Source organism: Pithys albifrons, chromosome 6 (genome assembly GCF_047495875.1).
Source record: "Pithys albifrons albifrons isolate INPA30051 chromosome 6, PitAlb_v1, whole genome shotgun sequence".
Lineage (NCBI taxonomy): Eukaryota > Metazoa > Chordata > Aves > Passeriformes > Thamnophilidae > Pithys > Pithys albifrons.
The window spans coordinates 40,975,559-40,997,063 of NC_092463.1; the positions used below are offsets into that span (position 1 = coordinate 40,975,559).

General features: G+C 40.8%; 1 protein-coding gene across 24 annotated transcripts in view; it reads left to right on the plus strand.

The window, feature by feature from the left end:
• Positions 1-21,505, plus strand: part of MADD (MAP kinase activating death domain) — a 76,650-nt gene that overhangs the window by 16,911 nt on the left and 38,234 nt on the right. For 6 of the 24 annotated variants that reach the window (XM_071558519.1, XM_071558529.1, XM_071558525.1 and 3 more), the window contains 18 exons: positions 2,810-3,113; positions 3,454-3,585; positions 4,707-4,820; positions 5,506-5,586; positions 6,736-6,792; positions 7,550-7,728; positions 8,340-8,575; positions 8,940-9,095; positions 10,056-10,163; positions 11,020-11,213; positions 11,872-12,152; positions 12,788-12,927; positions 14,182-14,283; positions 15,117-15,155; positions 16,195-16,254; positions 16,714-16,816; positions 19,208-19,394; positions 19,568-19,718. In XM_071558519.1, coding sequence (XP_071414620.1) covers positions 2,810-3,113; positions 3,454-3,585; positions 4,707-4,820; positions 5,506-5,586; positions 6,736-6,792; positions 7,550-7,728; positions 8,340-8,575; positions 8,940-9,095; positions 10,056-10,163; positions 11,020-11,213; positions 11,872-12,152; positions 12,788-12,927; positions 14,182-14,283; positions 15,117-15,155; positions 16,195-16,254; positions 16,714-16,816; positions 19,208-19,394; positions 19,568-19,718 — 2,624 coding nt within the window. Of the gene's footprint in view, positions 1-2,809; positions 3,114-3,453; positions 3,586-4,706; positions 4,821-5,505; positions 5,587-6,735; positions 6,793-7,549; positions 7,729-8,339; positions 8,576-8,939; positions 9,097-10,055; positions 10,164-11,019; positions 11,214-11,871; positions 12,153-12,787; positions 12,928-14,181; positions 14,284-15,116; positions 15,156-16,194; positions 16,255-16,713; positions 16,817-19,207; positions 19,395-19,567; positions 19,719-21,505 lie in introns of all 24 variants that reach the window. The other 18 variants (XM_071558524.1, XM_071558530.1, XM_071558538.1 and 15 more) reach the window with 9 other exon arrangements.

Here is a 21,505-nt window from a genome sequence, read left to right on the forward strand (position 1 = left end):
GGTTGGCCTTTTTCACTCTATTAACTCAGGTTCATGGTAGAAAAAGGAGATTTTCATAATGATTTCTTTAAAACTTCTCTGTCTGATTGTGTAACCTGGTATGGTTTTCACTTTGGATACACCTAGGGAGGTGCTACCCTTCTGGCAACTGCAGCTGAGCACTGATGCTATTACTGATGCTTTGGCACTTAAACTCTGTGGCAGAGTATGTCAAGGCTGAGTTTCTGGCAAATTTCTTGGCCAAGAAATAACAGAGAATTTCCACTTGGGGCAAGCGGGTAGTGATGAAAATGTACTTAACAAGCTTATGAAACAGTCTGAACCTCCGTGTGGGAGAGAAAAGACTAGAGAAGCAGGATCAGCTGAAATAGGTCAAAGTACAGTATTTGAAGGGAAGACGAGGGAGAGGTAGAAAACAAAGGAGTTGTCTAGGAAACATATGGGAATGGTTGTTGGTAACAGCAAATATACAGGAACTTGGTGTATATTTAATGTAATATATTAATTTTACTTATCTGCTGTTATAGCGTTGGGTTTGTCACAAAAACTGTTGCACTGTAGGGTACAGAAGGAACAGTGTTTTCCTGTATTTCAGTCAAGGATGTATATCTGTACTGCTATGCCTGACACCTACATTCCAGGATGATATTTTCCTTTCCAATATGCTAACTGAATAGAAAAAATATGAAATGAAACTCTGGAGAAGGAGGGGATTATCTCAACAGTAAGAAGGACAGGGCTGTGAGATAATACATAATGTGAGTTAAGTAGCTTGAAACACTCCAAATTAAACTTGTCAAAAGCAAAAAATGACAGTATTATAATAATTTTTATCTTTATAAGCTCTTTACGCTTTGCATGAAATGGGAAATGTGTCCCATTAATAGAGCAGTAGCCTGCTTCCTGGATTACTGCCCTGGCATAGTTCTAGAAGAATTTTCTGACCTAGTATTAACAAATTTATCACCTGAAGCCACTGATGGGGAATAAATTACTCTGTCAGAGTAAGGCCCCCCCCGCTTCCTCCCTTTGCCCCCGAATGGAAGTGTCTATTAAGGATGTTTATTTTGTCACTTGGTTTAGCTTGATAATTACTGAGACAGAAAAAATTCACTGAATTTCTTGATTTTCCTCAAGTCAGTGAGCTCATATGATGTTTTTGGAAGGGGTGGCAGAGTATTCTAGTGTTTGTATGGCATGTGGTATTTAAAAAAATTTATTCTTTTTGGGCAGAATTCTTAAAGAGGCAAATTGAGTTATTTGTAGGGAAGGCAAGAGAAGGAATACTGAGCATAGATCTCTGGGAAAAATAAAGCAGCAGATTTGAATTACGATATGGTTTTTTAGTGGTGACCTGAAAAAGTAGAGCAGTTTTGAAGTGTTGTCAGAATAAAGGTGAAACTGAATCCTTACACCTGGCAAAAGGTGGAGCATGTCTCTTAATCCAATGTCTTGTGGAAGACAAGTGGCTGAAGGAGGAGTGGAGCATGAAAGGCATCACAGTTCTTGAGAGTTCTATCATGTACTCAGTGTAATTTTGAATTGCCCTCATTTTGACCCATCCAAATTTCTCTAATTATTCTTCCTTTGTGAATCCTCCAGTGTCATAATCTTTTTTTTTTAATTTTTATAAGTTGTGAACTGCAAGGTAGAACCTGTAATTTGAACCCATAGCTTTCTAAGGGATCTGTTACAGTAACTGAAAATATTTATCAGGCTGAAGTTTTTTGCAGATTGAATACAGAAGGTTTGCAGCCTTCACTATGCAACAGGATTAAGGGCTGAAGTGGATAAGACCCTTGCCTTCCCTTAAGGTCTGAAAGCACTGAGTAATGCTGTACATGATTTTTGGCCAGCCTGTCTGAGCTGTAGGTTCGAAGTTTCCTAGTTTAGGGCATGAGAGAATTCCTGCTTATTTTGCTAAGGTGTGTATGGCCAGGCTTTGCGAACGAAGATTTGGGAAGGGCTCTCCCCACATGGGTGTGCCCTTCCAGCCTGTGCAGTGGATTTTTTAGGTGAGGCACAGCGTGTGCAGAAGTGGTCCCACCCTTTAACTCCTCAGGTTCATCTGCCACGGCCGAGCGAGCTTGGACAGTGACAGTGAAGTCCTCAGGACTAGAACCCACAGCCCCTGGTATTCCCAGGAGGTCTCCCACCCAAGCACTAACTGGACCTGACCCTGCTGAGCTTCCAGGATCTGATGGGATCAGATGTCAGGGAGGCATTTAACTGTTTTCTACACAGCTTTTAGAGATTTAGCTGAAATACATCCATTTCTGTCAAGGGCTATTCAGCTCTCAAGAATGATCCAGCACAGTTTAGGATAGGATGAAGAAGAGTATTTTATCATGCTAAAACATCTGGGAGATCTTGGATGTGGCATGTTTTTATTATCTCAGGTTTAATTCTTATTCTTGGCAAAGGTTTGTGGCACTGCCAAAAGCAGAGTCCTGCAGTCAGTCTGCCATGATTCTGGATGAGATAGGAAAGTATCTTATGTGCCTGCTGAATTTCAAGCATGAGGGCATGAGAGTTCTTCAGAGGTCTGGACCTGCCTCAATCCTTTAAATGAGTGAATGAACCCTCAAGTGACATACTTGTATTGATTCCTGCCACAGGAAAATTTATACTTATCCACAGTGCTTGTGTCAGTAAACTTAAATCCCTATTTTCCATTCCTCTGTGTGATCAAGTGTTTTTCAGTTACCTCTTTTAATTCTCGGTGGATGTGCCCTCTCTGGAAGAGCCTTGTGGAGTGGCTATCAGGTGAAGCTCTTGGAGTATTAATGTTATTGTTCTCCCTGTACAGGGATACAATGTGGCGGATTTTCACAGGCTCCCTTTTGGTGGAGGAAAAGTCTAGTGCGTTACTTCATGACTTGCGGGAGATTGAGGCTTGGATATACCGGCTGCTCCGCTCACCCATGCCCATTGCTGGTCAGAAGCGGGTGGATGTGGAAGTCTTGCCACATGAGTTGCAGCCAGCTTTGACCTTTGCTCTTCCTGATCCATCCCGCTTCACCTTGGTGGATTTTCCATTACATCTGCCTTTGGAATTGCTGGGTGTGGATGCCTGCCTGCAGGTGCTGACCTGCATCCTTCTGGAGCACAAGGTAAGAGGGGAGGAGTAGATCTTTGATAAGGAAGCTCTGCCCTCTTCAAAACCAGCGTAGGCTGGATGTGTAGAATAACTGTCTCCCTGCAGTGCTTGGAATCATTTTGTCTGTGGGAGTGGGGAGAAGAAATAGTTCCTTCTGAGGTTCCTGCTTTGAAAAGTTCTGTTCTCACTTAAAAAAGCACCTGAACCTTTTTTTTTAAACAGGTTAATGGAGGGTTACCCAGTTCACAGCCATTGAATTAGATCCTGCAGGCTGTGATCTGTGTATACCCCTGAGGGAAGTATTAGAAGTGAATGGTTGCTGCAGTGCTGATGAGAGGTTTCTTTGGTTGCAGGTTGTATTGCAGTCCCGAGATTATAATGCACTTTCAATGTCTGTGATGGCCTTTGTGGCCATGATCTACCCATTAGAGTACATGTTTCCAGTGATCCCTCTGCTTCCCACCTGCATGGCTTCTGCAGAACAGGTACATATTTTTTCTTTCTTGGTCTTTCACAAAAGATGTTTCTGTGATGTCTGAAACTCACAGAATAAAAGGATGCAGAGCAGTGGTAAACAACCAATGAACTGAATGGCCATAGATCCACAGTATTATGACAAGTATTTGCCACTCCACCCTCAGCACTTTCCCCAATGAGTATTAAGGTTTGTTGGGGAGGGTCCAAAGTAATATTTGAGGGTGTTTGAGTGCTCTAGATTCAGAGTTTAGACACTATTGTCTGCAATTTATTCTTCTCAGAAATACCAAGTGTTGAGTTAACTTCAGCTGGGAGCCTGGGTTTTTCCAATAGCTGGCTCTTTGCAGGAGCTCATTATTTTGCTTGGAAAAATAGAATTCAGGCCATCTCATTACTTCAGTGCTATCCTGAAACTGATGCTGCAGATCTGTGCTTGTACCACCCCTTGGAAGTGACCAGCTGTTCTAGATTTAAAGAATAAATTAGCCCTCCAAGCCACTGGTCTCAAGCTGCTACATGCATAATTGATTTAAACCTTTTTCTCTGCTAATTTGCTTATCAGAATCAGCCTGAATTTCCCCTAAGGTTTTCCACATACATTTGAAAAAATACGTCTATCTTCTACTTCCTAGAGATGTTACTATTTTGAAACCAAATTGCCTCTACAAGCATAAGGGTAAACCCTTTGCATATAGTTTGTGCCTATTTACAATGACACAGACTCGTTTTGAGCTGAGGGTATATTACTCTGTGACTTGCTACTTTTCAAGTTAAGCTCTTACTCTGAACATTTTTTTTCTTGGTCCATGATAGATGTGGGAAGCTGTTTCTGAAGACCCATATCTAAATATATATAAACACCCATATAAATTACATCCTGGGGAGGAGAAGGACATGGGAGGTGGAAATGTATTTTATTCTAGTTGAACATTGAAGCTTTCGAAGCAGGAGCTTTTATTCTTTTTTTTTGGTAATGCTTCTATTGTATTATATCAATTACTTATTTATCAATGTCTTTTGTGTTGTCTCCTCTGCTATAACATATTGTAGTCAATCAATAAATATTTGGGAAGAACATGGTGATATCAAATGTAGATCTTGTAGTTAGTAAAGTTTGTCTTTCTCTCAGTTACTTCTAGCCCCTACACCTTACATCATTGGTGTTCCAGCAAGTTTCTTCCTTTACAAACTGGATTTTAAAATGCCTGATGATGTGTGGCTTATTGACCTGGATACCAATAGGGTAAGTGGTACCCATCAGGACTTGTGGCTTTGTTTCCAGGGAACTGTGTAGTTTCATCAGTGTACCCACTGAGAATTTGATAATGCCTGTGCTCAGTCTGCCTTTGCCACTCCCGTCTTAAACTCAGGATTCCATTCCTTATTGTGTCTCAAGGTCCCCATTTCTTTTGCTTAAGGCATCATTTTTCAGTTAATTCATCTGGCTATATCATTTGAAGAGAAATCCTCAAACAAATGGTACAGCTTTCTTCTTGACTAGTTGTGAGACTGTCTCTTACAGCTCTACCTAAGAAACCCAGTCTGTTCAGAGCCTTCCCAGCAGCCTTGGTTGTCATGATTCAAGAGAGCTATGCTTTCTACAGGGGTATGAGTAAGGCTAATTCAAGAGAAATGTGTGTAACATCATCTATTAGATGGGAAGTGTGGGTTCATTCAAACTTTTTTTTTGTAATAAATGATAAAGTAACTCCACTGTTTGTGATATTGTAAACAAAACAACCATGAAGAGGTGAAAATCAAAGTGCAATGCAGGTGTCTGTGTGTGAGATTGTGTTTTTTTAATCATTAATTATTTTACTTTATGGCTGTTATTCCTTGATCTCTAGGGTGGTGGAGATTCAGGAAGTTCTGTTTTGGAAATGACTGCAGATATGGAATTTTTAGTTTGTTGCTGTGCTTAATTCCAGGTGATTGTTCCCCCAAATGCGGAATCTTTGCCAGCACTGCCAGAACCAGAAGCTTCAGAGCTGAAAAAGCATCTGAAACAGGTAATATGCACTTTGGGGAAAGGACTCAGATTCAGTAGAACTTAGCAAATGTACTCTTGCCCAGCTCTTCTGCTATAGTGGATAAGAATGTAAAGCTGAAATGCTCCTGTACACAACAGATGGTTTCTGACTTTTACTGTTGTTTGGGACTAGCTTGCTTCCAGTTGGTGCAGAAAGTTCCAGATTCCTCCTTTACGTTTGCCACGTGGGCTTTAAACTCTGACTTGATCCATCAAGCTATGATCATCTGTTTTCCCTCCATTCAGAGATCTGTGTGTGAGGTCACAGTCTCTCCTCTCAGGTCCTGCTAAGCCATTAATCAGCTTGGGTCATCCTGGCTGATTGTGTCAAGCAGGTTTTATCTCTTTATTTCTGTTTTCCTTATGCACGCTGCATGCAGTATCTAAAGGTAAAGTGTGTTACTAATGTGGTGAGGTTTGCTCTTTCTCTTTCCTTGCAGACCACAAGAGCAAATTGTGTAACCTCTGTCATACCCTGGTACCTGCTGTCATCACAGATGGAAGTGATGTGTTGCCTGGAGTTTTGTTAGAACAACCTTCCCCTCACTGCTGCCTCACCCCCTTGCAATTTCAGGCACTGTTTAGCAAAACTCTCTTACTTGGGCAAAGTTGGCTATCAGAAGAACAAATTGCAGTTTCTTTGAAGATATATTTAAAATTCCGAGAGTGTTCACCCAATTTCAGTTTGCATTCCTGTGGACATTATCATTAAGAGTTTGCCATTGGCAAAGGAGGAGTGATGCTGGTTGCTGTACAAAGTATACAAGATTAATTTGTGGCCCACATCACTAAGGTTAACATTTTGTGTGCCTTTGGGTCTTAGAGTCAATGAATAAATTTCAGGATATCTGCTTTTAAATTCTAGTAGGAAGTTCTTAGCTGCATCATTAAGGACAGCAGGCTTTCCAGTTTCCAAAGTGGCCAGATGTGAATGTTTGGGGGTGGGGCAGTTAGACCTCTTTCCTAAAAAATGTGCTTATTTTGTCGTCCTTTTTGTTTCCTCTCATTTGTGATATTTGGTAGTAATAGATTTTTTTTTCCTTCCATCTGTTTCTCTGTGGTCATGTGTTCGTCTTGGCTCTGATGGGCTGCTGTGGTGTTATCATATGATCTTCCATCTTGCCTCCAGTGTCTGGTTAGCATGACTGCAATCACTCAGAAACAGCTGCTCACTCCTGACAACAAGGTTCTTTATTTTATTCTTTTCCCCTCAATTTTCCATTTTACCTTTTTCCTTCAGAGGTTTTTTTTTTGTTTGTTTGGTTTGGTTTTATGTATTTTTTTTTTACTGAAAAGATGAAGTCTCAGTGGGCAAATGGGATAAATGAGGAAAATTTGGGATAGGTCTGGGTGTCCAGGACTGATTTACCACTTGTGGTGCTCCAGTACATATCCCTGAAGACTTTAAAAGGGTTGAAGAGGATGGTAGGTTTATGGAGAGATGAAAACTTCATTTGGATGGAAAGTAGAAGTTTGCAGGGATACAGGCAGATGTTTATGCAAAGGTGTCTTCACATTGTCTTGGGATATCAAACTCACTGGTTGAATGGTCAAGTTGCAAGGCAAGTTTCAAGGGCTCTCAGTCCCAGGATGTATTCAAATTAGACATGGGAATGACTCCACAGTAAGTTGTACGCAGTGCCATACCACTCATGGTCCAATTTAGACTCTGTTTTCATGTCATGAGTGATCTAGCAAAGTGGACTTCTGTGCTACTCCTTGACTGGTTCCAGGACTGTTTCTACACTGAGGAGATCGTTATGACAATCAACATAAAGGAGGGCCTGGAGATATTTGTTGACTCAGTACAGGAGGTGGTTTAAGACAAGTTAATGGAGCATGCACAGTTGTTGCAATTGCCTAGAGGGCAGGGTAGCTCTGATCTCTCTCTTTTTCCTTGAATAACTGTTCTTGCTGAATGTGTGCATAATGTCCTCTATTAGGCCCTGGCCAGCATGAGTCTGAATACTCAGCCCATTCTTAATCTAGAGAAGTTCCATGAGGGGCAGGAGGTGCCACTACTGCTGGGAAGACCACAGAATGATTCGCAGTCTACTCCCTCCACTGAATTCAACCCTCTGATCTATGGAAATGATGTGGACTCTGTGGATGTGGCTACCAGGTGAGACTGAACAGGGAGATACAATTGAGTCTTCATAAAAGTTTGCATTTGAGGGCAGCACAAACACTTCTGTGGGTGAAACTGCATCTTCCAGGTTCTATTGCAGATTCTACTTCACATCATAGGAGGAAAAAGAGCAGTGTTTATTGCAGATCTATTAACTGCATGAACATAACTGTGTATCTTGAGGGGATGTTTTGCTTCTTGCATTTCCCTGTAGATCATCCACTTTATCTGGATTTGTCAGTCTGCTATTGTATCCTCAGCTTAAGTTACAAGCTTTGAACTACAAAAAAAGCTGGAGACTTAGTTGTCACCTCAGCTAGTGGATATGAGAATGGTATCCTTCACTGAATGGATCTTTGTGTTTAGGTAAATTAGAACAAAGTGATTTCTTGGATCTGGGTTTGTTATTTTTTCTTTTATTTTTTCTTTTATTTTTCTTTTATTTTTTTCTTTTATTTTTTTCAATTGTTTTCTAAGAAGTCTTAGGTTACCATTCTTCAAAGGTTTGAAACATTGCCTGTTGAATACCTTTTAAAGGCTCTCTGTCTTCTTTTCTGTTATGTTCTGTGTTTTTATCTGACATATTGTTCTCTGTTTGTTTTTAGAGTTGCTATGGTGAGATTCTTCAACTCACCGAATGTTTTGCAAGGTTTCCAAATGCATACTCGCACCCTTCGTCTCTTCCCACGACCAGTGGTGGCCTTCCAGGCAAATTCTTTTCTTGCCTCTAGGCCGAAGCAAACACCTTTTGCAGATAAGCTTTCCAGAACACAGGCAGTAGAATACTTTGGAGAATGGTCTCTCAACCCTACTAACTATGCTTTCCAAAGAATTCATAACAGTAAGTTTTGGTCTTGTCTTTCCTGCACCTGCAGGAACTTAAAAAGGAGAGAGATTCTAGGGAAGGACTTAGTTTTATACCATATTATTCCTGATGGGGGGGGAAAAGCCAGTTCAAAGAACGTTTTTCTATTTTTATGTATGTCCTCATGTGTCTACCAAGTTAGCCCTGCTGTTTGCCACTCACTCCTTCAAATAATTTTAGCTTTTGTCTTGTTTGATTACAGATATGTCTTGTAGGCTTCTTAGAGTAGAGCCTGCCCCTTCCTTTTGTGCGAGACTCAGTATACGATAGTTTCATTGTGAATGAAACCCTTGACACCAGTGAATTAGTTCAATTAACGCTCTCCTTGTATTTTGTGCAGACATGTTTGACCCAGCCCTGATTGGTGACAAACCCAAGTGGTATGCTCACCAGCTGCAGCCGATCCACTACCGAGTCTATGACAGTAATTCACAGCTGGCTGAAGCACTGAATGTCCCAGCAGAGAAAGAAACAGATTCTGATCCCACTGATGACAGGTTAGTAGGGAACATGGCCCTAGTCACATGATAGTTTCTTCAGATTGCTGGACCTCTCCTCCTACTTCTTGTTTGCAGCCTTTCCCTGCAGTCTTCCAAGTTGCAGTTGCTGTTTAATTTCTTCTGTCTGGGCAGAATACTGACACTGAAGTAGATTTTTGAACTGCTCTGTTACCACAACAAACCTCTTAACCCTTTGCTACTGTCTTCATTTAAAGTGGTTCTCTGTATGTATTTTCCTGTTTTCTTTTTCTACCTGCATGCCACTTGACATTTGGCCTTTCCTCACACTCTAGTGTGTTTTTCTCTTCCTTGCTGTTCTTTCTCTGGTTATTTCTATTGCAGTACTATGAATACTCCCATCCTACCACTCTTTCAAATCTCTATTCCCTGCCCATAGTTACGCAAAGCTTGTTAGTACTACCCACTGCCTGCAACCTCCTTGTGTGTTCAGTACAGTGAGAGGAAACTTTTGTTGTAGAAGTTTTTGGCCATATTTCCTAGAGTTTTGTGTCTAGTTTGATTATCCTTCGTTCCTTGCTAATCTGTGAGATATTTCAGGCATGGATTTGCATATATTTTACATTCTACACAGCACCAGTGGTGCTACCTGAGTGGCATTTATCATTAGTGTAAAAGTGGAAATGCTTTTACATGTGATTTCCAATTCCCTTGGAGTTGTCCTACATAAACACAGACACATTTTGTGAATTAATACACTATTCTCTGCTCACTTATACTTGGCCTCATTAACTTTGCTAAGAGACTTTAAATCCCATATCTCTTCATGTACCTGAAAGGTACGTTTTATGCTCCAACTTTTCATGAGGCTGGCTTGTGAAATCTGTTTGTAGATACTATAACATGAGGTTTGTCTTTGAAAACAGTGGTGATTCACATCTGTAAGATGTTGGGCCCTGTTGTTGCTTTTATACTGCCACTCATCTCTTTCTGTTGTGGCAGTGGCAGTGACAGTGTTGACTATGACGACTCAAGTTCCTCCTACTCCTCCCTCGGTGACTTTGTCAGTGAGATGATGAAATGTGACATTAATGGTGATACCCCAAGTAAGTAACTTTGAGTTTTACTTTCACAAGGTCCATGTGCGTTCCCTTTCCCTATTCATCTGCGCTTTGGGAAAAATGCCTCCTCTAGGCCTCTGAATGAGAACGAAGTTTTGTTCCATTGTAGTCTTGCTCTGAAGTAAAAGTGTGTTGTATACCCCTCCAGTACCAAGGGGTGGGCTGAAAAAGGATATTTCTCCTGCTTATAAATAACGCCCTCCAAAGGACACTGTGCGGACTAAGAACAGAAATAGGTGCTGCTAAACCAAACTGTCGCACTAGATATGGAAACAACCTGCTGTTGCCAGTAAATGCTGTGCAGTAAGGGCAACAGAGTGTGTGCCTTTTCCTGTCCCCGCATATTGATTCTCAGTCCTGGCTTTAATGTATCACTCTGTCCTAGTGGAGACAGTAAAATGCATTCTCTGTGGCTTGTGTGGAAGCTGCATAAACTCTCACTTTCTTCAATAAACTAATTCTAGGAGCCTGCAAACATTTCCTATGTCTCAAGGACAAAAGGTAAATAATCATTAGCTGCAACAAAAGAAACTCTGCTTGAACACAAGAAAAAGAACTTCATGCTTATTGTAGTTAAATGGGTTCCCAGGATCACTGGAGAATGTCAGGTCTTGAAAACTTTCAAAACTCAGTGGGACAAAGCCCTGAGAAACATGCTTTAATTTTGAAGTTAACCTCTGCTTTGAGCAGAGAGTTGGAGTAGATTACCTCTAAAAGCCCTTTACAACCTAAATTTTTTGTGCAAGTTTATTCCAGTCCTCACCTGCTAGGGATCTTTAAGTTAGTTGGACAAAATACTGAGGAAGGCAGTGTTGTTTAATGAAAAATAATGTGTTTGCAGATGTTGATCCCCTGACTCATGCAGCCCTTGGTGATGCTAGTGAAGTGGAATTTGATGATTTTCAAGAATATTCAGGGGATATGGATGAACAGACCATGGACAGTGAGAACTCCCAAGAGAACAACCAGCCTCGTTCAAGTTCCAGCACTACAGCCAGTAGCAGCCCCAGCACTGTCATCCATGGAGTGAATCATGTGTGTACTGAGATGAGTTCAGCCTCAAGATCAACGTATTAGGAGATAAAGAATGGGAGAATGAACGTGGTTCTTACTGAGAAGGGCAAAAGCTAATAGGACTGTGAAACCATGCACAGATTAAATTGCATGCTCTCCCTGGACTTTCTGAGCAAGGTGGAGTTTGCTGGTACCCTCTTATGCTGGGATAGACCACTCCTGTACAAAAAGTTCCAATGCATTGAAAAATGCAGCACTAGCAGAGAGAAATGGCCCAGGTTGTGACTGCAGGAATTCCTTTTACAGAGTCTGAAAAGACCTGATGTGTTTAGAGGAACAGAGGGTGGGTTGGGAAACCTTATGAATCTGGTCATTTAAGAAGAATGGGACTTGCTTGCATAACCACAAAACATGGTAATGAAAAGCTATTACCTTGAGTTAACACTTACTGTTAACATCTGTTTTATGGGGGAGTAAGTCCCTGGAAACAGTGCACAAGTACTGCAGTATATATGAAGTCCCAGTTTAGAGGCACAGATAGTGGGGATGGGGTGGGGGCTCAGTAGCAAGCATCAGGGACTATGCAGACTTCCCAGTTTGAAATAATTGTTCTTGTCCTGCCCTTCGGTTGTATGTAACACAAATTAGCGAACAGATCAATGATTTGACTGATCCACAGGAGGCAGCAGACTCAGCAGAAATAGAAGAGAAGTTGGTTGCTGGATTTTCAAACCATCTCCCTTCCTTGCCACTGCAACCAAGCTTTCCCAAGATAAGCTTGGATCGTCGTGAGAGTGACTTCTCAGCTGGCAGCATGAGCTCCTCAGAAGGGCTGGTGAGGAAGCGAGAGTATGACAATCCATACTTTGAACCACAGTATGGTTTTCCTACAGAGGATGAAGATGATGAGCAGGAAGAGAGCTACACCCCAAGATTTAACCAGAATCTCAATGGAAGCAGGTGAATCCTCCTTGTCTCCTGCCCTTCTGTGCAGCACTTCTGGGGTTACTCTGCCACATGTAGTTTAACATTCATTCAAATGTCTTTTGCACCTGAAACGTGTTGTTGATCACTCTCATCTGATGTTGAAATGCTGTCAACCTTTCTGGTTTGAGTAGGAGCACTTGCTGAGTTCTCTCAGTTCCTTGCTTTTATGTAAGCAGTGGAGCTACAAGAATTATCAGTTCTTTCTAAAACATTCTAGTGTATCACCTACTGGTTTCTGAAAACTGTTGAGCCACTTTTTTTGTGGAAGCTTTCTCTTTTTGGGGAAAGATACTATAGTGATTGATGACAATGGGTTTTCATGGTATTGCTTTCAAAGCAGAACCCTTTCACCCCCAAATCCACCAATGCCTTTTTGCAGACAAGTTTTCAGCATGCCTGAAAGGCAATAAAAGCCTGAATACAAAGATGCTTCAGGTTGCTAATTTTTTCTTTTTCTTGTTTTTTCTTTTCTTTCCCAACAGTTACAGGCATCGTAGTGAAAACTCATGGGAAATGAGACCAACATCAGTCTCCCACAATCACACAATGTGTTGATTTGGGATGGGAAGGGGGAATGCTAATAACAGTTGTACTTAATTTCTTTAAAGGTCCCAGAAGTTACTCCGGCCAAACAGTTTAAAACTGGCAAATGATTCTGATGCAGATTCAGATTCCAGAGCCAGCTCCCCAAACTCAACTGTCTCCAACAACAGCAGCGAAGGTTTTGGGGGCATCATGTCTTTTGCAAGTATGTACAAGTGCATTCAGTAAGCTGGTTTTATTTATTATAATTAAGTTTACGGAGAGATGGAATGGTGGGATTGCTAGTCAAGAGAATGACTTGGTTGTCAGATTGTTACCTGCTCTCCAGAAGTCATGTTGGGAGCCACAGGACCCTTTTATCTTACACTGCTGACAAATACTACTTTATGTATTTTTCAGGAAGAAGGACTTTGGTTATGTGGTTAGCCCTTTGAGTTATATGGTACTTTAGGACATAGATGAGAAATTCTTTCAGTTTCATTCAAACAAAGCATCACGCAATTTCATGAAGTTGATACAAAAATCTTACAGTACTGTGCTTTCTGTGCTGCCATATTGTGTATTTAGATGCCAAGTTCAATTTCTTGACTGTTCTCCCCTACTTTCAATTAAATTTGAATAAAAAACCCACAAGCATGGAAAACTAATTTAGAATTTCCTAATAAGTGACAGAAAACATGGCCAGCTGAGTCTTGCACTATAGTAGGGAGCAGTAAAAGAAGTTAGCAGCAATGGGGAAAATATACTGGAAGTTCTGTTAAAATGACTGTTACTAAAATAAGGCTGCAAAAAAAACCCCAAAGCAAACTGAAATAGTATGCTGACATTTAAATTAATAGCTAGAAGTGTTAATCAGGTCCTTGATCTACATGTGTTGCTTTCAGGCTGTCTACAGGCTTAACCAGATGACTGTGTGCTGTTGCGTTCTTAAGATTTGTCCATACCAGGAAGAGTGTACGTTTTTTCCTAATAAATTAAAAGCTTCTATTTCAACAGCTGGTTGCATGGCAGATTTACAGTGTTTCACAAGACACAGTGCACAGTCCTCACTTCAGAGTTACATGTGTTGGCCCTCTTCTGTCATCCTGTTTTCTCATGTTGTCCCAGCCATTCCTTTGCTCCCAAAAAGAGGATCAAACTAGAAGATATAGCTAAAGTGATGTTATCTGTTTAAGTGCAGGAAGACAGGTGGACATTGCTGTTACAGTTAAGACTCAAAGATCCAACAGCGATTATTGTGACATGAAAGCTAAGACTTACGTTTTTGTTCAGTTTAGAATAATCAATCTGATTACAGATGTAGCTGCAATGTAAATGAGATCATGTTATGCTTGTGAGACTGTTGGGTAATGAAGAACAACTTAATCATTAAGGATCTGGAATAAGATGATGAATTACAGGAAGTTTGGGTGTGTGCAGTGAGCATTAAGCATTTAATTGTTTTCTTCTTCTGCCATAGGCAGTTTGTACAGAAACCACAGCACGAGTTTCAGTCTGTCCAACTTAGCCCTACCAACAAAAGTTGGGAGAGACAAGAATACTCCATTTCCCAGCCTGAAAGGTAACCATTTTTCCCTTTGTCTTCTACAGCCTTTACTGTTCTTGTGACCTGGCAGTCTGAAGTCTTATCCCTAACAGGAATCTTGGGGGTGATGCATTTTGGTCCTTTGGGTAGTATCCATCTTACAGATCAAGACAATAAATTGTCTTGATATTTCTCAGTCAGTCTTCCTAGCAATTGGACTGTGTTGGGATAGAAGAGTGTCTGGTCTAGCCCGAGTTAACGGATACATTTTGAATGTTGGTTTTGTGTTGTATTTTGTTTTGTTTCATTTTTAAGTACTTAGTGTGAAGAAGGGGAACCAAGAGATGGGTCCTACTTTTGTTCTGCCACTATCTTCTTGACTAGCTTTAGGTAATTTATTAGAGCAATGGTGATGCCCTTTTAAGTGGGGATAATGCCATCCTCCCATGGGGACTGCAGTTTATGTGAGTTTCAGAAGTGTTTACAATCTTTTTAAATCACTCAATAGAAAATCAAACTATAACCACGTTTCAGCTCTCTCAGAGTGAAGATAGATTCCTAGCACATGTGCACAATATTTTCATTAGAACATCTCCTGTTTGTCTGCAGTATCATTAGATAACATGTCTGAATAGGCACTAGCTACCATGGGGAGTTAGACAGCCTGGTCATCCTTGTACTGGGTGTAGTAACAGAAGGTGATTGAGCATATGCTGGTGCCTTAGTGTTGAGGCCTTTTCAGATGCTAAACTGGGGATAGGTTTTATTTTGCCTTTTGAGTTATTCTATCTGATTAGAACTTACTGCTTTTGTTTTAATATGTTGATTTTTTCATTTATTTTTCTTCCTCATCACTTTTATCGGTAAAGATTACTTTAATCTGGAATTGGGAAGGGATGTGGATGAAGGTTGGTATGATGTTTTGCTGACCTTTGACCCTGTAGAAACAAAGACCAAAAGCTGGGTTTTGTGTTTCTGCTTTGGACTTTGTTTTTGAGACAAGTAGTCATTCCCTATGTGTAAAATGAGGAGTAACAGCACTGGTAGGGTGAAAACACTAGCAGATACTCTGCACAGCTGTTTTTAACAACCTTTTACCAGTTGGTTATGTTTTCATGTCCAGTTGTACTGGATAAGAAACATGCCTCCTGTCAGGGTTATTTCCTTGGGTAAACTTAATGACTGATTCCATGCATTGGAAGAAAACAGTGATGGGGTTTGCCATTCCACATTCATGCTTTATGCCTCATCTTCTGCACTTTGGTGTTCTTTTCTTGACTATTTTAATTCTGTGGGGTCTTTAATGTTACTATTCAGATACAAGGCTGGGATTTCCATGGAATAGCTCAGTCTGATTTATGCATGTGCGTGCGTGCGTGCGTGCGTGTGTGTGTGTGTGTGTGTGTGTGTGTGTTTGTGTTCATTTACATGTGCATGCTGGCTCACTGGGATTCCCACTGGGCACTTCAATGGTATTTAAATGTTTTTGTCTCTGTTGTACAGATATAAAATTGCTGCACTGTTCTTGCTGAGTGTGCATTTCTAACTGTAATGGGAAATGATGCTGGGACTCCATCTCATTGCTGCTTTTTGACCACTTTCCATCTTCCTTTTTAAGTTTTATTTCATGTGCATCCATTGATATTTTTCTTTGGTGGTGCAGATGTTTTTCAAAGTGCCATTCAAACACAATATGTGCAATAATGTCCTTGAAGATACAATACACTGGTTCCACGATGCCAAATTTCAAGTCAAACACTATCTCTTAAGAAAAGTTATTCTGGCCCTTATGGTCTTGTGCTTTCAGGCATCCTTCCTGCTCTAGTATCATCTGGGTTTTGTTTTGAGGGGGGGCTGGGAAGTAGTTGACAGTTGGATTCTTTTGATGCTGACAGTGGGGAGTGTAGAGATTGTAGTACACTACTAATTGTATATTTTGTGTCCCAGTATTTGGGTTAAATACTATAATGGAGATTATTACTGAAGCTGGCCCAGTAAGCAATGAAGGTGGGTTCCCTACAGCATGAGCTGTGCATGATGTAACAATTTCCAGCATTCCCTATGCCTGACTTTGGGCTACTTTTCTCACTGGGTAACCAGTACCACATGATCTATACTAGTCACCCTCAATGCATTATGCTTTTACATATAGTGACTAATTTGAAGATGGTTCTTGTTGTGGAACTGCATGCAGAGCAGCCAAACTTTTCCTGCCTTTCACCTCTTGCCGCCATTACCATCTTCTCTTTTTCTCTCTGCATTACTCCCATTACTGTTTTCTGCCGATGTGTGATGCTAGAATATGATATACGCTGCTGCTTTTTTGGAGTTTCCATTTTGTTTCAAGTCCGTTACCTGTAATTTGAGTAGGTGTGTTAGCCAACTTTAGCATTGCTTGTTCCTGTCCTGGGATCAGAATGTTTTCCTCCTGCCCCCTTCTCTTGTTCTGTTTCCTCTTCTCTTTAGGAAACAGACGAGCCCTTGTGGATCAAAAGTCTTCAGTCATAAAGCACAGCCCAACAGTGAAGAGAGAATCTCCATCACCTCAGGGACGAACTAGCAATTCCAGGTAATACTTTTTGTTGCTTTTTGAGTGTACATAGTAGTTAGAGTGGCCTCATACTTGGCCAATGCTTTCTCAGAAGTCTAGCTCTTGCAAACTAAATAGTATTTTTCTGTGGCCCTAGACCTGGACATATTATTGTCTGAGAAGATTCAGTATGGATGGACTTACAGTTAATAATGCACATACTTATTTTTCTGTGCTCTGAAATGTATCCTCCTTCTGTCTAAGATCAAATGTATCCTCCTTCTGTCTAAGATTCCTACTTTAACTCAGTAGTTATTCTTTGTACTTGAGTGTGTTCTCAGCAAGGTGATTCAGCCAGCAGAGTTGTAAAGCATCACACAGAGGATTAACTGAGTCAAACGAAGCAGTTTGATTCCATGAAACGATCTTCTCAGTCTTGGGAAGGGACTCAGAATGGTGCAAGTAAACATTACTTGACCTGTGCCTGTGCTTTCTTCTCCCATTCTGTGCTGGTTTAAAGGTAAACCAGGAGGAAAAGTGAACTCAACACAAAAGAGATTATAAGTCAGAGTTACAGTTTAATAAAAGATATTACAATAAATGCAATGATACAAAGAGAAATTGGTTTTAACCCAGAAAACCCAGAAGTATAACCCAGCACCTCGGGGCACAAACAGGAGGGTGTTTGTTAGCCCCTATGCTGAGACCCACATGGTTCCTCTGAATCCAAAATAAAAGGAAGTGAAAAACCTGTTGGTACAGATGACAGTCACAGTCTGGTCAAGAGTGGTGGTCGCAGTCCTGTCGAGGGTCTGGTCCTCCTCTGGATCTGAAAAATGGTCTGAGAGGTCTCCCAACCCCAAGATTATATACCCTCAGGTTCAGATGGGAATGCCCAGTCCCTCCCCCAGGGCGGAGAGTTCCAGGATGGGTGATCTAACTCTGTGAGTCATGGGGTATTCTTGGAATTGTTGCTGGCCCATTAGCAGACATGACCCCTCAGGCTGAGTGTGAAGGTGCTAACAACCCCCTGGAGGGAAGTTATCACAGCTCTTATCTCACAGTCTGCTTTAACTTCCCGCTTACATCCTGAGGGGTCAGGTGTGCCCTGGGCAGCTGCTGCAAATGGTCCATTGTTAACAGTTCATGAGAAATTACATAGAGGGTGGTGCTTTGGTCACACCTACACAGTGGTCCCGGTTGTTGAACTAGAACACATTCTTATGTAGCAGTCATAAAAAAAGTAAGCTCAAAGCAGCTTACTTTGAGCTACTGGGTTTGGAAGACAAGTGTTATGATCAGATTCTTTAAAATTATTAAAGAGATGCCTCTGCCCAAATTAAGGTGCAAATGAGACCACATGCCAAAGTCAATAGTATGGATTTTTATTTAACAGGAAATGTGAGGTAGAGAGAGATAGGAATAAATAGAAAAAAGAGAGAAAGAGGGGGAGAGAAAGTGTAACCAAAAGGCAGATTAAATAGAAAAAGAGTATCACCATTCCATGGATTCGAATGGAGTCCTGTTAATCTTCTTGTGGTCTTCTTGGTCATGAGAGTGCCAGTCTTGCTGAAGTGATGGCTGCAGTCTGAATCCATTGAGCAAAGCCCAGAGAGTAGTGAGGGAAACAGCTCGTGGTGATGAAGGAGGTCCCATGTGGTGAAGGAAGAAGTTCATGGTACTGAATGGTAAGGAAAGTCCCATATGTTGAGCGAAGTCCACATGGTCTTTTATTTGGCTTAGGCCAGGTGGGAACAACTCTGGTACATCCCCTGAGACAGGGACTTATACAATGGATGGTGTAATACTGGATCAGGGGACATTTCAGGAGTCTTTGACACCTTTTAAGATATTACAGCTGCCTGTTACATCAGCACAGGTGAGTCAATTATGGCCCATCAGCAGAGATGAATATCTTCAGGCTTATGTGAATTGTCCCAATGCTCCCTGGACAGGAGTTACCACAGGTGAGTCATTTGTCTAGGGACAAAGAAACACTATCCTATGTTGCAGGATTTGGCTCTGTCCTGATATTGTTCAACACCCAGCTTCTAGCCCGGGGTATCAGATACTGAGTAGTTACACATCACCAGTTTGCACCTTGATTGAGCCATTAGCATTCCGGTCTTCCACGCTTCTGGATACATTCTTCTCCTGGGTTAATTGGACAAAAGTGCTTCTGAAAGTCCTCAAGTTCCTGTCATAGTCCAAATTAGCAGGCATATTCGTGGAGTGGCATGCTTTGGTGAGCAGTTGCTTCTTTGCACAGTTTGTTACAATGAACAAAAGCCCTTTGGTGATTTTAACAGTATTTAAGCCATAAACCATTTCAGTTGTATTTCTGTGTGTGTCCTGGCCATAACTCTTGTCCCAGGCAGGCCAAAGTAAGCAGGGTGCTAACTTTTGCTTGCTTTCTCTTAAATCTCTCAGTGAGAACCAGCAGTTCCTGAAGGAGGTGGTACACAATGTTCTTGATGGGCAGGGTGTTGGCTGGCTGAATATGAAGAGAGTCCGACGTCTGCTGGAGAGTGAGCAGCTCCGTGTCTTTGTACTAAGCAAGCTGAATCGCACCATCCAGTCGGAAGAAGATGCTCGACAGGATGTCATACAGGATGTGGTCAGTGCTGAATTCAACAGGATCCTCGCACTTAAAGTCTACTGAGGCCAAATTCATAGGAAGTTTTTGTTAATTGCCTTCTAAAAGCTGATGTTACAGCAGTTTTGGAATTTATGTTATTGAATTACTTTCTCACTTCTGAAATGGCAACAGTAATGGGATTTTTGTTACAGGAGATCAGCCGCAAGGTTTATAAAGGAATGCTGGACTTGCTGAAGTGCACTGTGTTAAGTTTGGAGCATTCGTATGCAAATGCTGGCCTGGGAGGCATGGCCAGTGTTTTTGGCCTGCTAGAGATAGCACATACTCACTATTACAATAAAGGTAAGAAGAGTGTTTATGAACCAAACAAGATCCTTATTATGAAGGTAGCTGTGTTGTGCCTTCTGATCTTTCAGGGTTTTTACACCACTTTCAAAATGGTGAGAACTGTACCATTGTTAATGAAGCCTTACAAAGCTTGAAGCCAGTTTCTTGTTTTTTACACACATGTAACTGGAGCAAAGCAAAATAATGGCCATCCTGATACTTGATTGAAAATGGAAACTGCAGTGAGAAACAAAACCTGGAACTTTTACAGCTGAAGTGGAAATTCTGAGTGGCAACTTTCAGCTTAACCTGTCGCAGCAGTCCTGGAAAGTTGTTGCAGGCAACTTGAATATGGAGGCAACTACTTGTAACATATTTTTATGAGAATTGCATCTCACCAACCACCTTGCATTACACAATTATTCTTACAAAACTGAATAGGGAAGTTTGAAAATAATCCCTTTATTTTTCAGCTTTTTTTTAAGAATCTGATTCTTAATGCAAAATATGAAAATACATGTATAAGGACAGAAAGTAAAAGATGACAAAAAGCTACATCTCTGCTTGATACCTGACTTGGTTACAATCTCAAATGATGAAAAGTTATTTATTTCATTGTAGCAGAGGAGTAACATCTACTAAATCCTTTATAGTTGGTGTTCTGGGTGTATTGCATCAGGGATTTTTTTATGAGTTGGCTCAGATATGCCCCACATCTTACAGGTGTTCATTTCCAGTTATTTTTAGAATGCTGAGAAAAGTAATAAAGGCTGTGCTAGTGGAAGAGTCCTGAATGTTGGACTAATCTTGTTAATTACAAACTTTTTAGTGTGACACTGATTCTAAGCAAAATTAGAATGGCTGATGTAAAACTCAGTGGGTTTAGAGTGAAGACCACATAGCATAATTTGATGGTGAGTAGAGTTTGCCCAGTAAGTTAATTGTGGTCACAACAGCCAAAATTTGATGCAAGGTTTTAAACCCTTGATACATTTTGGAAGGGCTTTTCTCATTATTGCATAACATCTTAATTTATAGTCAAATTTTAGCTGTTCAGTATGTTTTACTTGTTTTCGGTTAGTTGATCTAGTTTTTTCTATAAATGTTTTATGGAGATTAGTGCTTATCTTAATGTTATTTAACATCTTGTTAATCTTGTTAAACTAGCAATCCTAAAATTATTTGGTTTGCGTATCATACATACTATTGGAACAGGACATGATACGTATAACTAATTTGTCTGAGGAAGCTAAATCTTAATAACGCATGGTTGTGATTAATTTATTTTAATATGGTTGAACTAAGGACTTGTGTTTAGGAGCAAGGACAGTTGGCAGTAATAGCAGGATTAGAAATTATATCCTGGGAAGCAGTCTCTCTGGAAATGGCAGATATGTGTGAACCTCCCACTGCTTACTGTGTCTGTAAAAACTGAGGAGGGGGCTACTGTGTAAATCTGCAAATATACATTTGAAATGCAGCTATTTTATAGTATCTTGGTATGTCACTAACAAGACCCACAGCTGAGGAACTGCATCCAGTTCTGATCATCACACTGTGAAAAATTCAGGAGGTTTCTGAAAATACTTACAAGGAACAGTGAAAGCACTTCTGCTCTGAAGGATGGAGGTGTTCAGTCTGTTGAGTTTTAGGTGTTGATAGTTTCCAGTCATCATCTAAATGGAAAGGTGTTGCTAATAGCAGAATCTTAAATGTACTGAACAAAGGTATCACAAGGTCTAGTGGTATGACAGGTTTTGTTATTAGGATATGAAATTTTGACTACTGGACTCATCAGCAAT